Consider the following 17191-nt stretch of genomic DNA (forward strand, 5'->3'; position numbering starts at 1 on the left):
ACCGGCCCACTAGAGCAGAGCTCCATCCAGAGCATTTTCAAAATGCAGACACTTAGCTCTGAAGAGATTAAGTTACAGTGTTTCAGGGGCATAAATTCCAAATACAACTTCTGGGCTTTAAAAAGAAATCTACTTTACTCCCTATAAAAATCATTTGAAAAAAACTTTATAACTTCAGGTGAAAAACAGCTCATCAAAGAATCACCGTTAGAGTAATATTTATGCAGTTCTGTCTGTGACCTGACCCTCAAAACACATGAAGATCAAATTTGTAAGACCATTTAGGTAAAAACTGCTGATCTCTGGGGCCTAAGAGGGTAGGTTACAGTCTCAGACGGACTTACAAGAATAGTAATCAGGAAAGGACAGTTGGTCCCATTGTGTGTTACAAATCTCCTGGAGTACCAGGGATGGTTGGGAGTGGGTTTCAGGGAGTTTTCTTTCCTGGAAAAGGAAAGAAATCTAGAAACTCCTTTCTGACAGCTTTGTGACCTACCTTCATAACTGTCTTCAGTGTGGCAGATCTTCCTATTGAGAAAAGTTGTGATTTAGGAAAAGTGACATTGGAACCCGTACAATGTATCATGGTAAAGTAATAAAAGTCCAGTATCAGATTGATTTCACTGTTCTAGAAAGAGCCAGGAGACCTGAGTCATAGTAGGAGTTTCTTTTCCTAATCTTTTGACCTTGGGAAGTCTGTATCCTTTTAAGTGACACTTCTGTTCTAATCTGTAAAATAATCTCTTATACATACATTTCCTGACTTGGTCATTCAAAACAGAAGTAAAAGTGCTTTGTGAACTGGAAATTGCTATGCAGTCATACGTTAGTGACACTGTCAGGAATGTCATCGAGCTTTACAATTAAGGGTAACATTGCTCAGTGTCAGAGGGATCCCACACCCGCCCTGTCCAGGCCTCATGAGAAAGCCTCAGAGTCGTACCCGCCTCTGTCCCTGTAGCGCTCTCCAGGCTCGCATTTCACATTCTTAGCTCTGTCCTGTGTCAGAGGACAGGCATGGCTGGGAGCTGAGGGGCTGTCAGACACCAGAAACACGTGCACTGGACTTGTCCCTTCCTCATCTTCGTCAGGGTTTGACTTAAGAAGCCAAAGCAAAGTCCTACCCTTGAACACGGTTTTCTGCTGGTTTCTGTCCCTGGAGGCACCCTCTCGCAGTCACAGCAGGGAGCCTTGCTCCCTGGGCTGGCTTGGTGCTGCCACACGCAGCTCCTCCGGGCTGAGGTCCTGCCACACGCCCGGGCTCATCGCCGCTCTCTCCTGCTGGGCCCCTTCTTCTGAAGGGGGCAGAAACCCAAATAGGTGTCTTACGTTAAGGAATAATTACCGTGTCCCTTCCTGGAAGGCACTGTCCTCCCCCTGCTGCCCAGGGACATGGGAGACTTGGCCCAGGGCCACCCCGGACGCAGGAATGCCGTGCACACTTCGTCCTGGCCGCCCAGTGCATGCCGCTGGGCCCTGTCAGCTCCTCTTGCTGTGTGTCTGGACTGGCTGCTGGGCAGTCCGGCACCCCCGTCCTCTTGACCTGCTCTGTCAGGACGTGCCCACGCTGGGCTCTTGTCCGTGGTTCTGAAGTGACCGGCTCCTGACAGCAGCTGTGGCACTGCCAGCCCTCCTGTGGGGAAGGTGCTGTGGTTTCCTGATTGTGGCGCATCTCCAGAGCCACTGGGTTACGGTGTGGGGGCAGGCGCAGTCCCCGGAGGAGAGCCTCCCCTCCCCGTGGTGCCAGCCTGGGAAGGTCTCCTACTGAGTTTCCTGTATTTCTGTGAGTCACTCGCCCTCCTGTGTGTGCAGCTCCCAGCTCTTACAAAAGACACATCTCTGTCTCCTCCTATAAGGGGTGGTTTTCTCTTTGCTCTGTGGATATTTTCAAGTGGGGGAACGGCCACCCATGTGGCATTTGCTGGCAGGACAGGACCAGCCCTGAGTGATTCCAGTGCCCCCTTCCTGCTTGCCTGTGAATTGCTGACAGAGAGCACCGTTTCATACTGACCAGAGAAGAAATTCTTTGTTCTGTCCTTATGTTTGCCCTCCGTGCTTGCCCAGGTCCCTGCCACCACTCAGCAGCCCAGCCAGGAGGCCGCAAGGAAGTTCTTAGCGGTAGGGTTTCCCACATTTCAGGTGAGATCCTCAGGTGACATCCCATCTGCCTGCCTTCCTCAGAGGCTTCAGCTCAGCAGGGAGGGTCAGGAGACAAGATAAACTCCTAAACTCTGAGAGCAGGGGAGGCCTGCTGGCCAGAGAGGCAGAGGCCGACCAGTGTGTGTGGCCAGCAGTCCCACTGCTGAAGGAGGACCGGGCCATGGACTCCACTCCGCATGTTGGCGGGAACCTTGGGGTCTGAGAGCAGGAGAAGCACAATGTCTGGGCTCGAGTCGCAGGCCAGGGCACTTGCTCCCACTGTTGGCTCAAGTGGCCTGGTTCCATTCATGACACCAGGTGCCCCGCTCAGAAGTCATCCCTGTCATAGTGCCATTGGCCAGAGCTACCTGAGTGGTGGCTGTGAGTGGACAAACAGCAGAGCGTAGCTTATCCAGAACAGCCCTCATTTTTGGCAAAGGTTTTGCTCCCTTCTCTTGCCTGATGGTCTAGCCTTTGTAGGACACCCAGCCTACTCGCTGGCCAGCTGCCCCGCCCATAGCAGCAGCCAGACTAGGTGGGCTGAGCCAGCCGCTACCTCGGCCCCTTTCTCTTTCATTCTTTTCCTCTTTCCTCACCCCTGCTTCTGCCCACTCATAATCTTCCCAGCCAAATTGGGCCTCTTTCTTTATTGCTTCCTCCATCTGTAGCCAGTTGCCAATATTCACACTCCACAGTCGGCCAGCCAGCACTTGGACACAGGCTTCTTCACTTAACCTAACTACTTAAATTGGCCTAATTTAGTTCAGTGTAACGGGCTGCAGCCTCCTGACCCAGCAGGCTATAAAAAGTTATCATTCCCAGCACTGATATTTCCTGCAAGCATCGCATCTGTCTGAAAGCTGCTGCAGGTGAAGTTCCATAGATTCTTAGTGCTCTAATGGTAATTTTTAATTATAACCCACCCTAAATTAGCATAATGCTACCTGGGTCCTAGAAGAGTTTTAGTCCCTTTTAATTCTGTCTTAATGCAACCAGTAGTTTATTTTTGAAGGATGGCATACAGGCAGACCTCAGAGATTCTGTGGATTTGATTCCAGACCACCTCAGTAAAGGGAATATCACAATAAAGCAAGTCGCATGAATTTTTTGGCTTCCCAATGCATATAAAAGTTATGTTTACACTATACTGTAGTCGATTAAGTGTGCAATAGCATTATGTCTGAAAAAAACAAAGTATACATACCTTAATTTTAAAACATTTTGTTGCTAAAAAATGCTCACCGTCATCTGAGCCTTCAGTGGGTTATAATCTTTTTGCTGGTGGAGGGTCTCCCCTCAGTGTGCCTGGCTGCTGACTGAACAGGGTGGTCTTTACTGAAGGTTGGGGCGGCTGTGGCAGTTTCTTAAAATAGGACAGCCAGGAAGTTCACCACATTAACTGACTCTTCAGGAAGGATTTCTCTGTAACACGCAATGCTGATGACAGCATTTTACCCACAGCGGAACTTCGTTCAAAACTTGGATCAATCTTCTCCAGCCCTGCCCCTGTTTTATCTACTAAGTTTATGCCATATTCTAAATCCTTTGTTGTCATTCCAGCAATCTTCACAGAACCTTCCCCAGCATAGATTCCATCTCAAGAAACCACTTTCTTTGCTCATCCATAAAGTAACTCTTCATCTGTCCAAGTTTTATCATGAGGTTGCAGAAATTCAGTCACATCTCAGGCTCCACTTCTAATTCTAGTTCTTTTACTGTTTCTACCACATCTGCAGTTACTTCTTCCGCTGAAGTCTTGAACCCCTCAAAGTCGTCCGGGAGGGTTGAAATCAACTTCTTCTGAACTCCTGTTAATGTTGATATTTTGACCTCTTCCCATGAATCACGAATATTCTTAATGGCATCTAGAATAGTAAATCCTTTCCAGAAGGTTTTCAATTCCCTTTGCCCAGATCCATCAGGGAGATCACTATCTATGGCAGCTAAGCAGCCTTATAAAATGTATTTCTTAAATACTAAGAATTAAAAGTCAAAATTAGTACTTGATCCAGGGACTGCAGAATGGATATCGTGTTAGCAGACATGAAAACAACCTGTATCTCATTGTCCATTTCCATCAGAGCCCTTGGGTGACCAGAAGCATTGTCACTGAGCAGTAGTGTTTTGAAAGGAGTTTTTTTTCCTGAGCACATCTCAACAGTGGGCTTAAAATATTCAGTAAACCATGTTGTAACCAGATGTGCTGTCATCCAGGCTTTGTTGTTCCATTTACAGAGCACAGGCAGAGTAGATGTAGCATAATTCTTACAGGCCTTAGGATTTTCAGAATGGTAGATGACCGTTGGCTCAACTTCAAGTCACCAGGTGTTGTAGCCCCTAACAAGAGTCATCCTGTCCTTTGAAGCTTTGAAGCCAGGCATTGGCTTCTCCTCTCTTGCTATGAAAGTCCCAGATGGCATCTTCTTCCAATAGAAGGCTGTTCAATCTGCATTGAGAATCTTTTGTTCGGTGGAGCCTCCTTCATGAATGATCTTGGCCGGATCTTCTGGGTGACTTGCTGCAGCTTCTTCATCAGCACTTCTGCTTCACCTTGAACTTTTATCTTATAGAAATGCCTCCTTTCCTTAAACCTCATGAACCAACCTCTGCTAGCTTCTGACTTTCCTCTGCAGCTTCCGCACGTCTCTCAGCCTTCATAGAGTTCGAGAGAGTTAGGGCCTTGCTTTGGGTTAGGCTTTGGCTTAAGGAAATGTTGTGGCTATTTTGATCTTCTACCCAAACCACTAAAACTTCCTCCATATCAGCAATAAGGCTGCCTCATATGTTCACTCTTAATTTCCTTCAGGAACGTTGCCTTGGCATATGCAACTTGGCTAACTATCTGGTGGTGCAAGAGGCCTCGCTTCCAGCCCATCTTAGCTTTGGACCTGCCTTCCTCACCAAGCTTAATCATTTCTCCCGTTTCATTTAAAGTGAGAAATGCGTGATGTCTCCTTGAGAAGAATGTCACTTGAACACTAAGGCCATTGTAGGGTTATTAATTGGCCTAATCTCAGTATCATTGTGTCTCAGGGAATGAGGAGGGGGAGAAAGACGGGGAGTAGCCAGTCAGTGGGGCAATCAGAACACATAGCATTTATTAAGTTCACCATCTTATAAGGGCAAATTCGTGGCACCCCAAAACAATTACAATAGTAACATCAAAGATCACAGGTCACCATAATAAATGCAATAGTAATAATGAAAAAGTTTGAAATATTACAAGAATTACTACCATAATGTGACAGAGACATGAAGTGAGCAAATGCTGTTGGAAAAATGGCACCAATAGACTTGCTTGATGCAGGGTTGCCACAAACCTTCAATTTGTAAAAAAAAAAAAAGAACACGGTATCTGCGAAGTGCAGTAAAGCAAACAAAGTGCAATAAAAGGAGGTGTGCCCACATTCTGGAAGGCTTAAGTAGTATAAGATCTATGTGGTTTTTCTTTGATAGCCCTCATCTCTTGCTGTCAGCATCAGGGTCTTCCTAGAGACAAATACCGAAGCACGTGGTGGGTATCAAGTGATCCAGAATTGCTGCAGTGACTTCTTCCACTCATTACATCGTTGCTGCAGCTACTCAGATACCTCCAGCCCTCCCAGGGTCTCCTCTGCTCCTTTTGTCTGCAGCAACACGAGACACCACACCAAAGGCTGGCTGGAAGGCAGGGCATCCTTTGCCTGAAAGTAAGGCTTTTCAGCCGCTTTTCAGAGGCCTGCAGCCCCAGGATGCCTGCCGGCATGGGAGCCCTACCCACACCCCTCTCTGTCGGGACCTTGTCTGTCTGCCCTCCTCCTGCTCATGTTGTCATCCGCGCCCTGGACCCTCACTCTGGGCGACCGGAGCAGAGCCTGCGAAGGAGCCCCACCAAGCTGTGCCTCTCAGGGTCCTCCCTTCATTGCCCATCCCCCTTCAGCCACACTTATCAGTTGTGGGGGCAGATCTGTGCTGGTACAAAGAATGGGTCATGCTGGTGAATTTGACAATCCCGCGTTCCCTGGCCCCATCCTCCTGCTGACGCCCTCCTTGTTCTGCAGTCAGGCATCCCAGCAGGTTCCCCTTCACTCCGTTTTCCTTAAATAAAAGTTGTCTGTAGGTGGATGATCAGCATCACAGTCTCAAAGTAACATGGAGAGATGTAAAACCAGTCATAGAATAGTTAAAATAACGCAGCTGGGAAGGACTTAGCGAGCTCAGGTTGTGACTGGCACCAAGGTCCTCCACAGTTTTAAGATTAAATCACCAGTGAATAGTTTTTAAATGGAAAAGAGCTTCTTTTCTAAAAGGAGATTTTGCTGTGTGAACTGGCCGGTCCTCTCTCGTGTGCCTGTTTGAGGAGGTGGCTTCTGTGCTGCTGTGTCTGAGGCCCTGCCTGTGGTCTGCAGGGGCAGGGCCGTGAGTGTTTCAGGACCAGGCATCGCTGTCACAGGGGTGGCAGCTCATTGAGGAATGCAGTTCAATCCTTATTCTTTCCCTTTTCTGCAAGTGCTACGTCAACCCCCGGTTACTTTAAATGCAGAATCGTTCCCAGTCATTTTTCGGGTTGGTAGGTGGGACTGCATCTCCATTCTCCATGGCCTGTGTGGTGGCCCTCGCCGTTTCCTCTCTACTATCGACTGCTTTTTCTTTGACTTCTAGACTATCTTTGCGTTGGGTAATGCTCATCAGCAGAGTTCATGTTCCCCATCAAACTGCCAGGCATTGACCAAGTGCTGGATGTGGAGGAAGGGAACCGCTGGTACAGAAAACACAGTAACACCTTCTGTTTCTCTTTGTAGAGTCCGTTTAGTAGAAAGAGGATCTCCTCATAGTTTGCCCCTAATGGAATCAGGAAAAGTAAGTATTGAAGGAAGGCGTATGCATGTCCATATAAACACGAGTCTCAGTTTGTGGGCTTTGAAAATTCAAGAAATAGATGGTAGATTTTTTTTTTTCAAAAACGTTTTCTTGAATGTTGTATAACAGGACTGGTTTTGGCCATGAGCACAGAAACTCAAAATGACAGTGTTTTAAATGAGTTAGGTTTTTTTTCTCATGTAGAAGAAACCACCAGGGACCGTGGCATCTTATGTCTTGGCCTCCCCTCCCAAGGGTGCCTCAGGGTCTAGAGTGGTTTTTCCAGCTCCAGCCTTCCTTTGCACATTCCAGCCAGAGGAGGAGAAGCAGAAAAAGGAGGAGGCCAAAGGTGCAGACTGTAAGGACAGCTCCTCAGCTGCCTCACTCACACTTAAGTATCACTGGGCATTGTCACCCACAGCTGAAAGGCAGGTTGGCAGCACTACATTGGTTTTGAATGTCTACGGGCCTGGCTAACAATCGGGGCTTGTTTACTGAGGAGCTGGACAAAGAATGGTTAGCAGGGGACAGCTAGTCGTTCCTGCAACGGTGGTTATCTTGTTTATAGAACTAAATGCAAGAAACGTATTTAAACGTAATTGAAGACTTTTTTTTTTCTTTTTTGGCCCCAATCGTCAGATCTCTTCTCCATTTAACATAATTCTAAAAGCATATTGTTTTTGGACCTTTTACAGTCTGTGTCTACATGACTGCCCATTAGAATTCTTGGTACTAAGTTGGCTCTAAGGTGGGACACGGTGCTACCCACCCACCCAAGTCGGTCTGGCGGGCCGTTCGTCAGACATGTTCCAGGAGCTTTCACCACAGATGTGTTGCCTTATCTCAACCACACAGCGTTAATTAGCTGAACTGAGACGGGTTGTGTTCTATATTTCCAGAATCAGGTTTTGCTTCATTACGTGGTTTCAGTGGAATGTGGAGCATTTCTGAGCTAAACGTCCATTAAGAAGGAGGTGCTTCATATCGACATGGTACTAGAAGGTGTTTACCAGCAGGAAAAGCGGGCAGTGTGGTGGAGGAGAGGGGCAGAGCCACAGGCGCGGTGTCCTCGTGGCTCGGCAGACGCATGGGTGGTGACGGCCGTCTCTTCTGGACACCACAAAGCAGCTCCACTAAATCCTCTTTTGCAAGCATTGAGCCTGTTAAATTATATCATTTATCATGCTTTTGTTCCAGTTCTTAATTTTAGGGTCACTTTAACGCAGGCTCTGTCACTGTAGTAATTGCAGTGAAATGTAATTGCCGTGCTGTACTTACATAGTGAAGCTATTCACTTTCTAAACCATTTTAATCGGGAAAATAGGCACATGGCACGAAAGCAAGGTCAAGGTTGATGGTGCAGCATCTACCTGTCTGTCCGCTGATGAGACTCTTCTTTCCAACATAGATACTTCCAGGGGTTCGGATCATAATTGCCAATCCAGAAACAAAAGGACCGTTGGGAGACTCACACCTGGGTGAGGTGAGTTCTGGGGACTCACACCTGGGTGAGGTGAGGTACAGGCTGTCCATGAAAGTTCAGGATTACAAAGTAGGATTTCCTTAAGGGAGTATCGTAGATTCTCCTCAAAAGTTTAGAAAAGAGGAAACTTCATGTGAGTGGACTGAGTTTCCTTGTTTCCCAGCCCTTGGTTTGTCTGCCACGTGCCTGCTGCCTTCACAGCAGGGAAGTCCTTCATCAGGAACACGATGGAGAACGTGCAGAGGGAATCTTGCGAACCCCAGAATCATAACAGCACCAACAACCGTGGCAGGCAGGCTGAGGACACGACAGGTGTTCATCTGGGTCAGAAAGTCACTTCCGCTCCCTTGTGTTGATGGTGAACCTGGCCAGTGACTCCCCGCCTGCCCCCTCATCCTGCGCGCTGCTGGCTGCGTGTGGCTGCAGGAGACCCTTCCTGGGCCATCATCCCCGCAGCTTGCCCTGCTCGGCCGGCCAGGTGTGCCCGCTTCTGCCTTACACTGTCCTTCTCTCTCCCTGATGGACTTGTTTCTTCTGACATGTCTGCCTCCCCTCCCCACCCCACCCCCGTTTTCCTCTCCAAGGCCAAGCCCACAGTGACCCTGTCCTGCCCTCTAGGACCCTCTTGGAGGTGCCGCCCACTGTTCGGTCAGCTTCCCCCCCTTCCTCTGACCCGTTCTGGCCGCACACAAAAGGCTGCCACAGCTGGCACCCGACCAGCACAACAGCCCTGCCACTCTCCTGGGGTGGTGCCCTGGGCACGTGTGTACCTCTTAAAGGGGTGAATAGTGATGAGGCGTGAGTCCCAACCACTGCTCACTCCCCAAACCCTTTTTCTTCCTGGACGGTTTTTTGGCCCCTCACTCGTCTCTCTCTATGTGAAGATCAGAACTAGTCTGTGAGCTGCACTATATTTTAGGGATTTCCTTTAAATATATGTCTAGGAATGAAATTGGGATGTAGCACCCGCCATCTCGGGCACCTGGAGATGCTCCCGGCGGGTGCTGTCCTCACAGCGGGCAGCCTTGCTTGGAGCTGAGCGGGTGCGCTGGGCGGAGGGGCAGGGACCACTGCACCCTGATGTTCTACTGGAAACGTGTCTTAACAGAGATGGTTTTCCTTCCCCTCGCTCGACGGGGTGCCCTCCGTCTCTGGTCGGCTTCCTCGTTGCTCAGCAGGCACGACTGAGGGCTGCTGGCTAGACCTCGGCTCCTCCGGGCCTTATCTGTGCGGACTTGATGGGCTCCTCTGCCTTGTCCCTGGCTCTGCTCAGCCCACGTAGTCGGCACCGTGTCAGCAGGTCTTCCCTTCCCATTTCCACACTCAGGCACTTTTCTCCCCCATTTTTTGATGTTACAATGCCTTTCCCTGCTAGAGTTTGTTTTGTGTTGTGTTGTTTTATTACAATGTAATATTCCCAAAAGTATGCAAGCCAAGTGAAAGGGAAAATAAATCACAAAGCTTTTTAACATTTTTCCAGCTTGCTTTTTAGAAACAGTCGGTACATTTGAATAAATATAAGGAAACTCATACAACCTCGTTCATTTGATGTTTATTTCAAAAGCCCTCAATCCATCTGCTTTAATAGAATTCTCAACAGATGATGGCTTGGTTGTTTGCTCAACCATGAGCTTGCTGTCATGCCTTCATTTCAATAAACTTTGTGGCATCTGTGTCTCCCCAGAAACTGGAGTCGTCTTGTTTTTGCAGGGCAAGGACAGTTTCAATAGCACGGAATATAATCTATTGAATTGTAAAAGCAGCTTCTGCCCTGGAGATCATCTCAAGTTAACTTATCCAGTTATATTTTGCTTCCTTAACAGATCTGGGTTCACAGTGCCCACAATGCCAGTGGTTATTTCACTATTTACGGAGATGAATCCCTCCAGTCAGATCACTTCAACTCAAGATTAAGTTTTGGAGACACACAGACCATCTGGGCACGAACAGGCTATTTGGGGTTCCTGAGGAGAACTGAACTCACTGATGCAAACGGAGGTGAGAGTCCCAACAGGTGGCATGAAGGTCCTCAGACCCCGGAAACCCATCTGGGGTTTGGGATCCCAATCCCGGGAGAATGTGCATGCGTGCGTGCTTGCGGCAAGCCAGCCTGAAAACAGCCGAGGGTGAGAGAGCGCCAACTCAGGGCAAGTGCATCCAGCAGTGGAGGCTGCATGTCACGTGCTCTGTGCTCCCATGTGAGCCAGGAACACATTTAAAACCAGAGGCAAGAGCCAGGTGCCGTGTAGTCCACAACAAGTGCCTGTAAGTGCAGCTCACGGACTTGTCGCCAGTCCTGGAGCCACCAGCCCAGCCCAGGCCCTCCTAAAGCCCTGCTGCTCCCTTCCAGGGCAGGAGGCGCTGGCCTCGGGTGCTCTGCATTTCTGCACCTGTCCAGCAGGCCTGGTGCCGCAAGGTGCCTGAGGGGAGCAGCAGCTCTGAGGGGCTGGCGCTGGACGTGGGTGTCACGCAGAACTAACACGTTAAGAGCCTGCCTGCTCTTCAGGTCTTTGCTGATCCTGGAATCCTTTCTCCACTCTTTATTTCACTAAAAACAGAGACAGGACTTGGGTATTACATAGAGATGGGGCCTGAGCTTTCTTGGTGAGATCCTGCCAGACTCAAAGCCAGAAGCCAGCGAGCCTTCCTGACCCACCTGTCTGATGGGAGCTGTGCCAACGTGGCGGAACCAGCATGAATTTAGGGGAAAAGTACAAGATGTTTTGGTGTTGCATTTTCAATTTGGGAAAATCATAGACTGTTTTACTTGAGGGTACTATCTGGGGTTCCTTGAAGAACTAAGCAACACCCAGACCTCCCAGGAGGCAGGGCAGGTCCCATCCTGCGGAGCCCGGGGGCTGGGACAGTGGGATACCCCACGGCAGCTGTGGTTAGAAGCCAGCAAGTAACTGCCTCCATCTCATCTGACTTAAACTGGAAAAGATTTATTTTCTAGTATTTTATATGTCAGTCACTTCTCTCAAACTCACCGTGATGTATTTGCTAGTCTAAAGGTTAAAGATGTCTCCTTGTTTTTAAGGAAAGATGGACAGACTGCATGTTGTCATTATCCCAAGGTTTGCACAGCTGATGACAATAAATTTAACAGTTACACGAGCTAAGGAAATTTTTGTTCATGAACATTCTCAGAAACTATGCTTCCTCTTCCCGCTCAGATGTGCACTAATAAGAGAGTTAAGAACTCATGTGCTGGCACCAGTGGGAACTGGGCATAACTTGGGCTGTGCTGGGTCCTCACCATGTGACTCCAGGGAGCAGGTCTGCTGGCCCGTGTCCCGGCGGTGCTGATGCTGCTGAGGGCTGTGTGATAACGCACTTGACGGCGTGTGGAGGCTACTCCTGTGGGATGAGGGGAGGGACGTGCAGGCGTGCGGCCAGCGCTGAGCCAGGCAGCACTTCCGCCTGCACCTTCTCCCTGAAAGCCTCGGGCTGCAGAGTTTCCCTGGTAGAAGGGAGACAGCATCCCTTGCTCAGTGATCTTTTCTTTGCATCTCTTTCGCATTCAGGGGTAGTGTTTTTTATTTTTTAAGCGGCTTGAGCGGCATTGCGGTGAAGCTCACACAGTTTCCATTCCCTGTACAGAGCGCCACGACGCCCTCTACGTGGTGGGGGCCCTAGATGAGGCCATGGAGCTGCGCGGCATGAGGTATCACCCGATAGACATCGAGACCTCCGTCATCAGAGCCCACAAAAGCGTCACGGAATGGTGAGGAGGGGGCGGCAGCCCGAGGGCACGGGGTCCTGGGCAGAGTCAGCTTTCCAGGGTGAATCTGAACCTCTGAAGAGCACTCCTAGTGCGGAGTTGTTGCTTTTCCCGAGAGTGACGTACAGGCGGCTGGGCAGTGTTTCCAGGGAGCCGTTTATTTGGTTTTTTGTTAAGGAAGGCGTGACTTAGGGGAAATAGACTGTCCGCGGGAGCCTAAATGCAGCATGCCTGTGGGAAGACCTTAGGCTCCAGGAGAGGCCGCGTTTGCCAGCGTCACTGGGTTGTCAGTGACAAGTCACCCACCCCAGCCATCCTTGGGGGTGAGGAGCCTTGCAGGCCATGCTTCTCCCTGGCTGTTTGGTTGTCTGTGATGTGTGAGTGTGCCCAGGTCACCACCTGGCCCGGGGACTGCAGCGCTGACCACCTCCTCAGGGCCTTTACGTGGCATTTGAGAGTGAAAAGCGGCTTCAGCACCATTGGCTGCAGGTCTGCTCATTCCCTTAGTCCCTGAACTGGCAGAGGCCTGATGGAGCCGGTCTGCAAGCTTAGGGCAGGAGCCCCAGGGGAGGCTTGTTCCAAAACCTCTCGGGAGCAGTTTTCTCGGCAGGTGGGTTGGTCTGAGATTGTCGGCTGCCTCTTGTTAGCTGACGCAGGCTGGTGTTCTTGGCCACGCACTGCACCGCACAGAGGACTTGGCAGACAGAAGAGTCGGGTGGACGGGAGCGCCTCGTCCCCACTTGGTGCCGCGTTTCAGGGCGAGCAGTGACGGAGCCCATCTGGAGCACAAGTCCTCCGCCTGCCAAAGCTGCCTGTCCACTCGTGTGTCGAGGAGGGCAGGGCAGAAACCCCAGAAAGGTATCAGCCCAGAAACTGGCAGGGGCCCACCTCAGTTTCCATCTGAATAGCTATAAATACCAATCACAGCCTTCAGTTTTTGTACTTTTAAGAAAATAATTTTGACTGGCTTGTATTGCCTCCCTCAAGTGTCTTCTATCTAGCTGAAAAGGTGCCGTTTCCACCTAAAAGTGTGTGGCAGGGGTGCCCCTCGTAGGTTTCTCCTTTCTGTTCTGAGCATTGCTTAGATGCCGTGACGTGGAATAAAGCTGCATTTTATTCCGAAGGGTTTCTCTCTGTTGGAGTCTGTGCAGCACAACTGTTCTGTTATTTCCCTCCCCCTTGCCTGTGGCCCCCCCACAGGGTGCCCCCATCAGTCACTTTCATGCAGAGAAAGAAGGATGTGATGCCACGTCACATCTGTGACTGCCTCACTGAGTACAGTCCGGCCCCCCGACCCTCTCAGCCACTGCAGCCCCCAGGAGAGCTCCGGCGGAAGGAGAGTAGCCGGCAGCAGCCCGCGGCCTCCTGGCAAACCCCCTCCCCAGCTAACTGTGGAGTCTGAGCTGGTCCTGATGCTGCGCCATCGATTTCAAATGCCAGGATAAGATTGTCCCCAGCATACATCAGAGTAGTCACATGTGATTCATGGACTCAAGGCGCGGCCCTTGTGGAGCGGTGCCTGGTGCCTGGGAGTTGTGCCCTGGGCCTCGGCACTGGCACTTCTTCTCGGGAACAGCTCCCCACAAGGTTGTTCCCTTAGGTGTACACGTTCGTCACAAAGCAAAATCCAGAAGGAGGGGTCTGCTGAACACATTCTCCAATGTTTCCTTTTCATTTTCATGTATTCATTGGCCATACTGAACAAAATATTCATTTTTTCCTAATAGGCATACTCTATGCTTTCAGGAAACAATAGTGAATGTTCCCAGATACTTCCTGCCTCACAACTGAGATAGAACCTTCTCTGTGTCTGGCAAGAGAAAGATCCCCACAGCCCACTGCAGGGCCCCAGAGCCTGGCCTGTCCTCCACGCGGCTCTGGTGGCCAAGGGCAGTGTGTGTTAAGGTTCTTAAACAACCACGTTTTAAAAGCCCAACTATATGATGTTAAAGTGGCTTAAAGTGTAAAACACTGTTCTTAGGCTCCTACAAATTGGGCAGACAAAATACTCTGGGTGGCACTCCTGTTGAAAGATCCAAAATAAGACACTTCTGGGTACATCTCTGGAGTTCTCCAGGAATTACCCCACATGAGTCAGGTCTCACTGCATTGCCCTCATCCTAAACTCAGTACTTCAAACAGGAATCAGTTAATGTGCCCTGGGTCTGCAGTTGACCGCTGAGGTATCTGACCCCAGCGTGGCTGGAGCCCACGGGTCAGCCGGGCCAGGGGCTGGCAACTCTTCTGCACATGTTTTTCATCCCCCTGGTGGCAGAGGCAAGTCAGGACCAGCCCCAGTGCCCCCGCTGTCCTAGCCTCAGCAACAAGCCCACAGACCATGTTGCAGGCTGACCCAATCACCTGGCGGGACAGACTCCACCCTTAGGGGTGTGTGGATCCAGGGACGGCAGGGGCGGGGCCGCCACCGCGAGAGCAGGTTGGTAGGAGGTGCGCATGATGGGAGTGTGAGAGCCGGTCAAGGACCAACAGGCCTGAGGAGGCTTAGCGCCCAGGCAGGTCCACAAAGAACCCAATGGAACGTCTGGAAAAGAAAACAGGATCGTTAAGTTCAAGCCCTGCTGTACAGTGATGCTTCTCTCTCTTCCAGTGCTGTGTTCACCTGGACAAACTTGCTGGTGGTTGTGGTTGAGCTCGACGGGTCTGAGCAGGAAGCCCTGGACCTGGTCCCCCTGGTGACCAACGTGGTCCTGGAGGAGCACTACCTGGTGGTGGGGGTGGTGGTGGTGGTGGACATCGGCGTCATCCCCATCAACTCCCGGGGGGAGAAGCAGCGCATGCACCTCCGCGACGGCTTCCTGGCCGACCAGCTGGACCCCATTTACGTGGCCTACAACATGTAGACACTCCCAGAGGCGGGCCATCTGCTCAGTGTCGCGAGTGTGCAGACGCCAGGGCGAGTTCCCGAGCGGAGCTTTTGCCAAGTGGTGGGGAGGAGACTTTCCACTCGTCCAGATCGGCACGGGGATGAGACGAGAAATGTGAAGTTTGCTCAGAAGGACTTTGCGTTACTGCCTTCAGTTTATTGGAAAAGCCCATTTCAAAAACTTTTTCTTTTTTTTTAATTATTGGATAATAAGTGCTTTCTTCGTAAATGTGGTATTTTGTTAAGCCAAAATAGCAATTAAAAAAATATTCTGCCCTCCAGATGGGTTCTTTTAAACAATTTACGTAGTGTGACAAAGAATTGTTTTCTCTGTTTTAATGTGTCATGAAATCTTAATGCCATGGACCTGCTACTAATTTAAGCCATTGCTGGAGCTCATCCTTTTAGGACAGTTTGTTGAGGTACGAGAAAACCTTCCAAATAGCACCTTCCAATTAGATTTTAGCAGCTTTCTTTGTCAGAAATGTGCTGAAGAAACAGGCTAATAATCGGCCTTTGAATTTTAGCATGGAATGAGAAGAAATTATAAATAGGGTGTATTTCGGCAATTACCTTGCAGATATCTTTGTACTAAACTAAAATGATAAAATAAGTTAACTTCTTATGTAATTATGTACAAAACGTTTAATTTATTTTGATCTCTTTAGAAGTATAACAGAGAAAACATTCAAGAATATTAAAGTCTTGTAATGTTTGCTAATATAAAAAGTGTTGTATTATCTTGCGTGGATAGCATCACAACAAATATATATATATGAAATATAAATTCACTAAGAACAAAGGAGATTTTAAAGTTTAAAACGCAGAACCTGTCACTTGCATGGCGTCCCCTCCACTGCACTGTAGATAGACTCTCGCCCGTTGCTGGTGTGCGCGGCCAGACAGCCAGCAGCACCGTCGGAACCTTTCCTCTGGAACCAGAGACCAGCAAGTGGCGCTGTCGCCTCACAGGTGGCGGATCGGAGCTGGACGTGCACTTTTCCCTCTGCTGCGGGGTCTCAACGGATTGTCAGTGCCGCCTGCCCACCGCACTGCACGGCCTGGGGAGCAGCTGGCCCACAGCACGCGCTCTCTCGGCCACAAGAGATCATTGCACAATGTTGCCATCATTTTTGTTTGTGTCACCTTTTTTCGGTCCTCGGTATGAAAGGAATGTCGTTCTGTGGTCATTTGCAGCGGGTTGTGCTGACTCCCTCAGCGGCTTTAAGGGAAGAGACTCACCAGGAGGGGGTCGTGCCTGGGGAACCGCCCCCGCTGCCAGGACAACAGAGCCACTGGCTGAGGAAGGAGGCCCCCCCCACCCCCACCAAATCTCTTGCTGCTGCTGCTGCTGCCGCCTCACACGCCTTGGAACTTTCAGAGCTCCTCGCACACTCCCGGACTGAATCAGCCCGTCTGCCTCCAGCCAGGAAGAAGTATCAGCTGTCCGAGCAAGATTCACTTTGTAATTGCCCCAGTGCGCCCCACGGGGGCTGTGTCAGGTCTGCATGACTAAGATTGCTGCTGGCGAGACTGAGACCCTTTCTGTGAGGTTGTCTTATCTGCCTTTGCTCTGTGTGCTGGCAGTGAGCCCTTTGCTACAAGAGAGTTTTGTTTGACTTCTGAGATCCAAGGCTAATTGCTGTTAAAATTTTAAGTGGCATTTTAAAAAAATCTGTCTGCATGTGGGGTGCATTGTTCCATCTCCACAAGTTATTTGATTTTTAAAATATTGTTTGACTTCATTGCTGTGTATGAATATTTCTCTACATGCTTCAGATACACATTCCCACAGTCTTTCGCTTCCTAAGGGGGGAAAAATCCCCACCACACACAGAAAAGACACACATGCCCACCTTGTGTAGGGGGAGGGGTTTAAGGTTTCGGGTCCGACACTGATGAGGAAGCGGGACTGCAGGTGGCTCGCGAGGCCCAGCGAGGTGGGGTGAGGTCGGTCCTGCTGTCCTGTGTCAGCGTCGAGGTCCAGAGGGCTCAGGGCTGGGATCCAAGTTCTGTTGTGCAAGAAAAAGGAAAGGAGACACTAAGTACCACCCGTTTAGCAATAAAGGAAGATCGTTCTGTACTAGGAATTGTGCTGTGGATGAGTCATTCATGAGAACGT

The 17191-nt window shown here is 49.9% G+C and overlaps 1 protein-coding gene across 3 annotated transcripts in view; it reads left to right on the plus strand.

The window, feature by feature from the left end:
• The window catches only part of DIP2C (DIP2 acetate--CoA ligase C (putative)), a 186786-nt gene extending 170405 nt beyond the window's left edge, over window positions 1-16381 (plus strand). For all 3 annotated transcript variants that reach the window (XM_024742794.1, XM_024742793.1, XM_024742792.1), the window contains 5 exons: window positions 6921-6978; window positions 8387-8461; window positions 10285-10459; window positions 12065-12188; window positions 14794-16381. In XM_024742794.1, the coding sequence (XP_024598562.1) occupies window positions 6921-6978; window positions 8387-8461; window positions 10285-10459; window positions 12065-12188; window positions 14794-15046 (685 nt within the window). In that variant the 3' untranslated portion in view covers window positions 15047-16381. The remainder of the gene's footprint in view (window positions 1-6920; window positions 6979-8386; window positions 8462-10284; window positions 10460-12064; window positions 12189-14793) is intronic.
• The last annotated feature ends 810 nt before the right edge of the window (window positions 16382-17191 follow it).

This window comes from Neophocaena asiaeorientalis, unplaced genomic scaffold, assembly GCF_003031525.2.
Source record: "Neophocaena asiaeorientalis asiaeorientalis breed wild unplaced genomic scaffold, Neophocaena_asiaeorientalis_V1.1 scaffold155, whole genome shotgun sequence".
Classification (NCBI taxonomy): domain Eukaryota; kingdom Metazoa; phylum Chordata; class Mammalia; order Artiodactyla; family Phocoenidae; genus Neophocaena; species Neophocaena asiaeorientalis.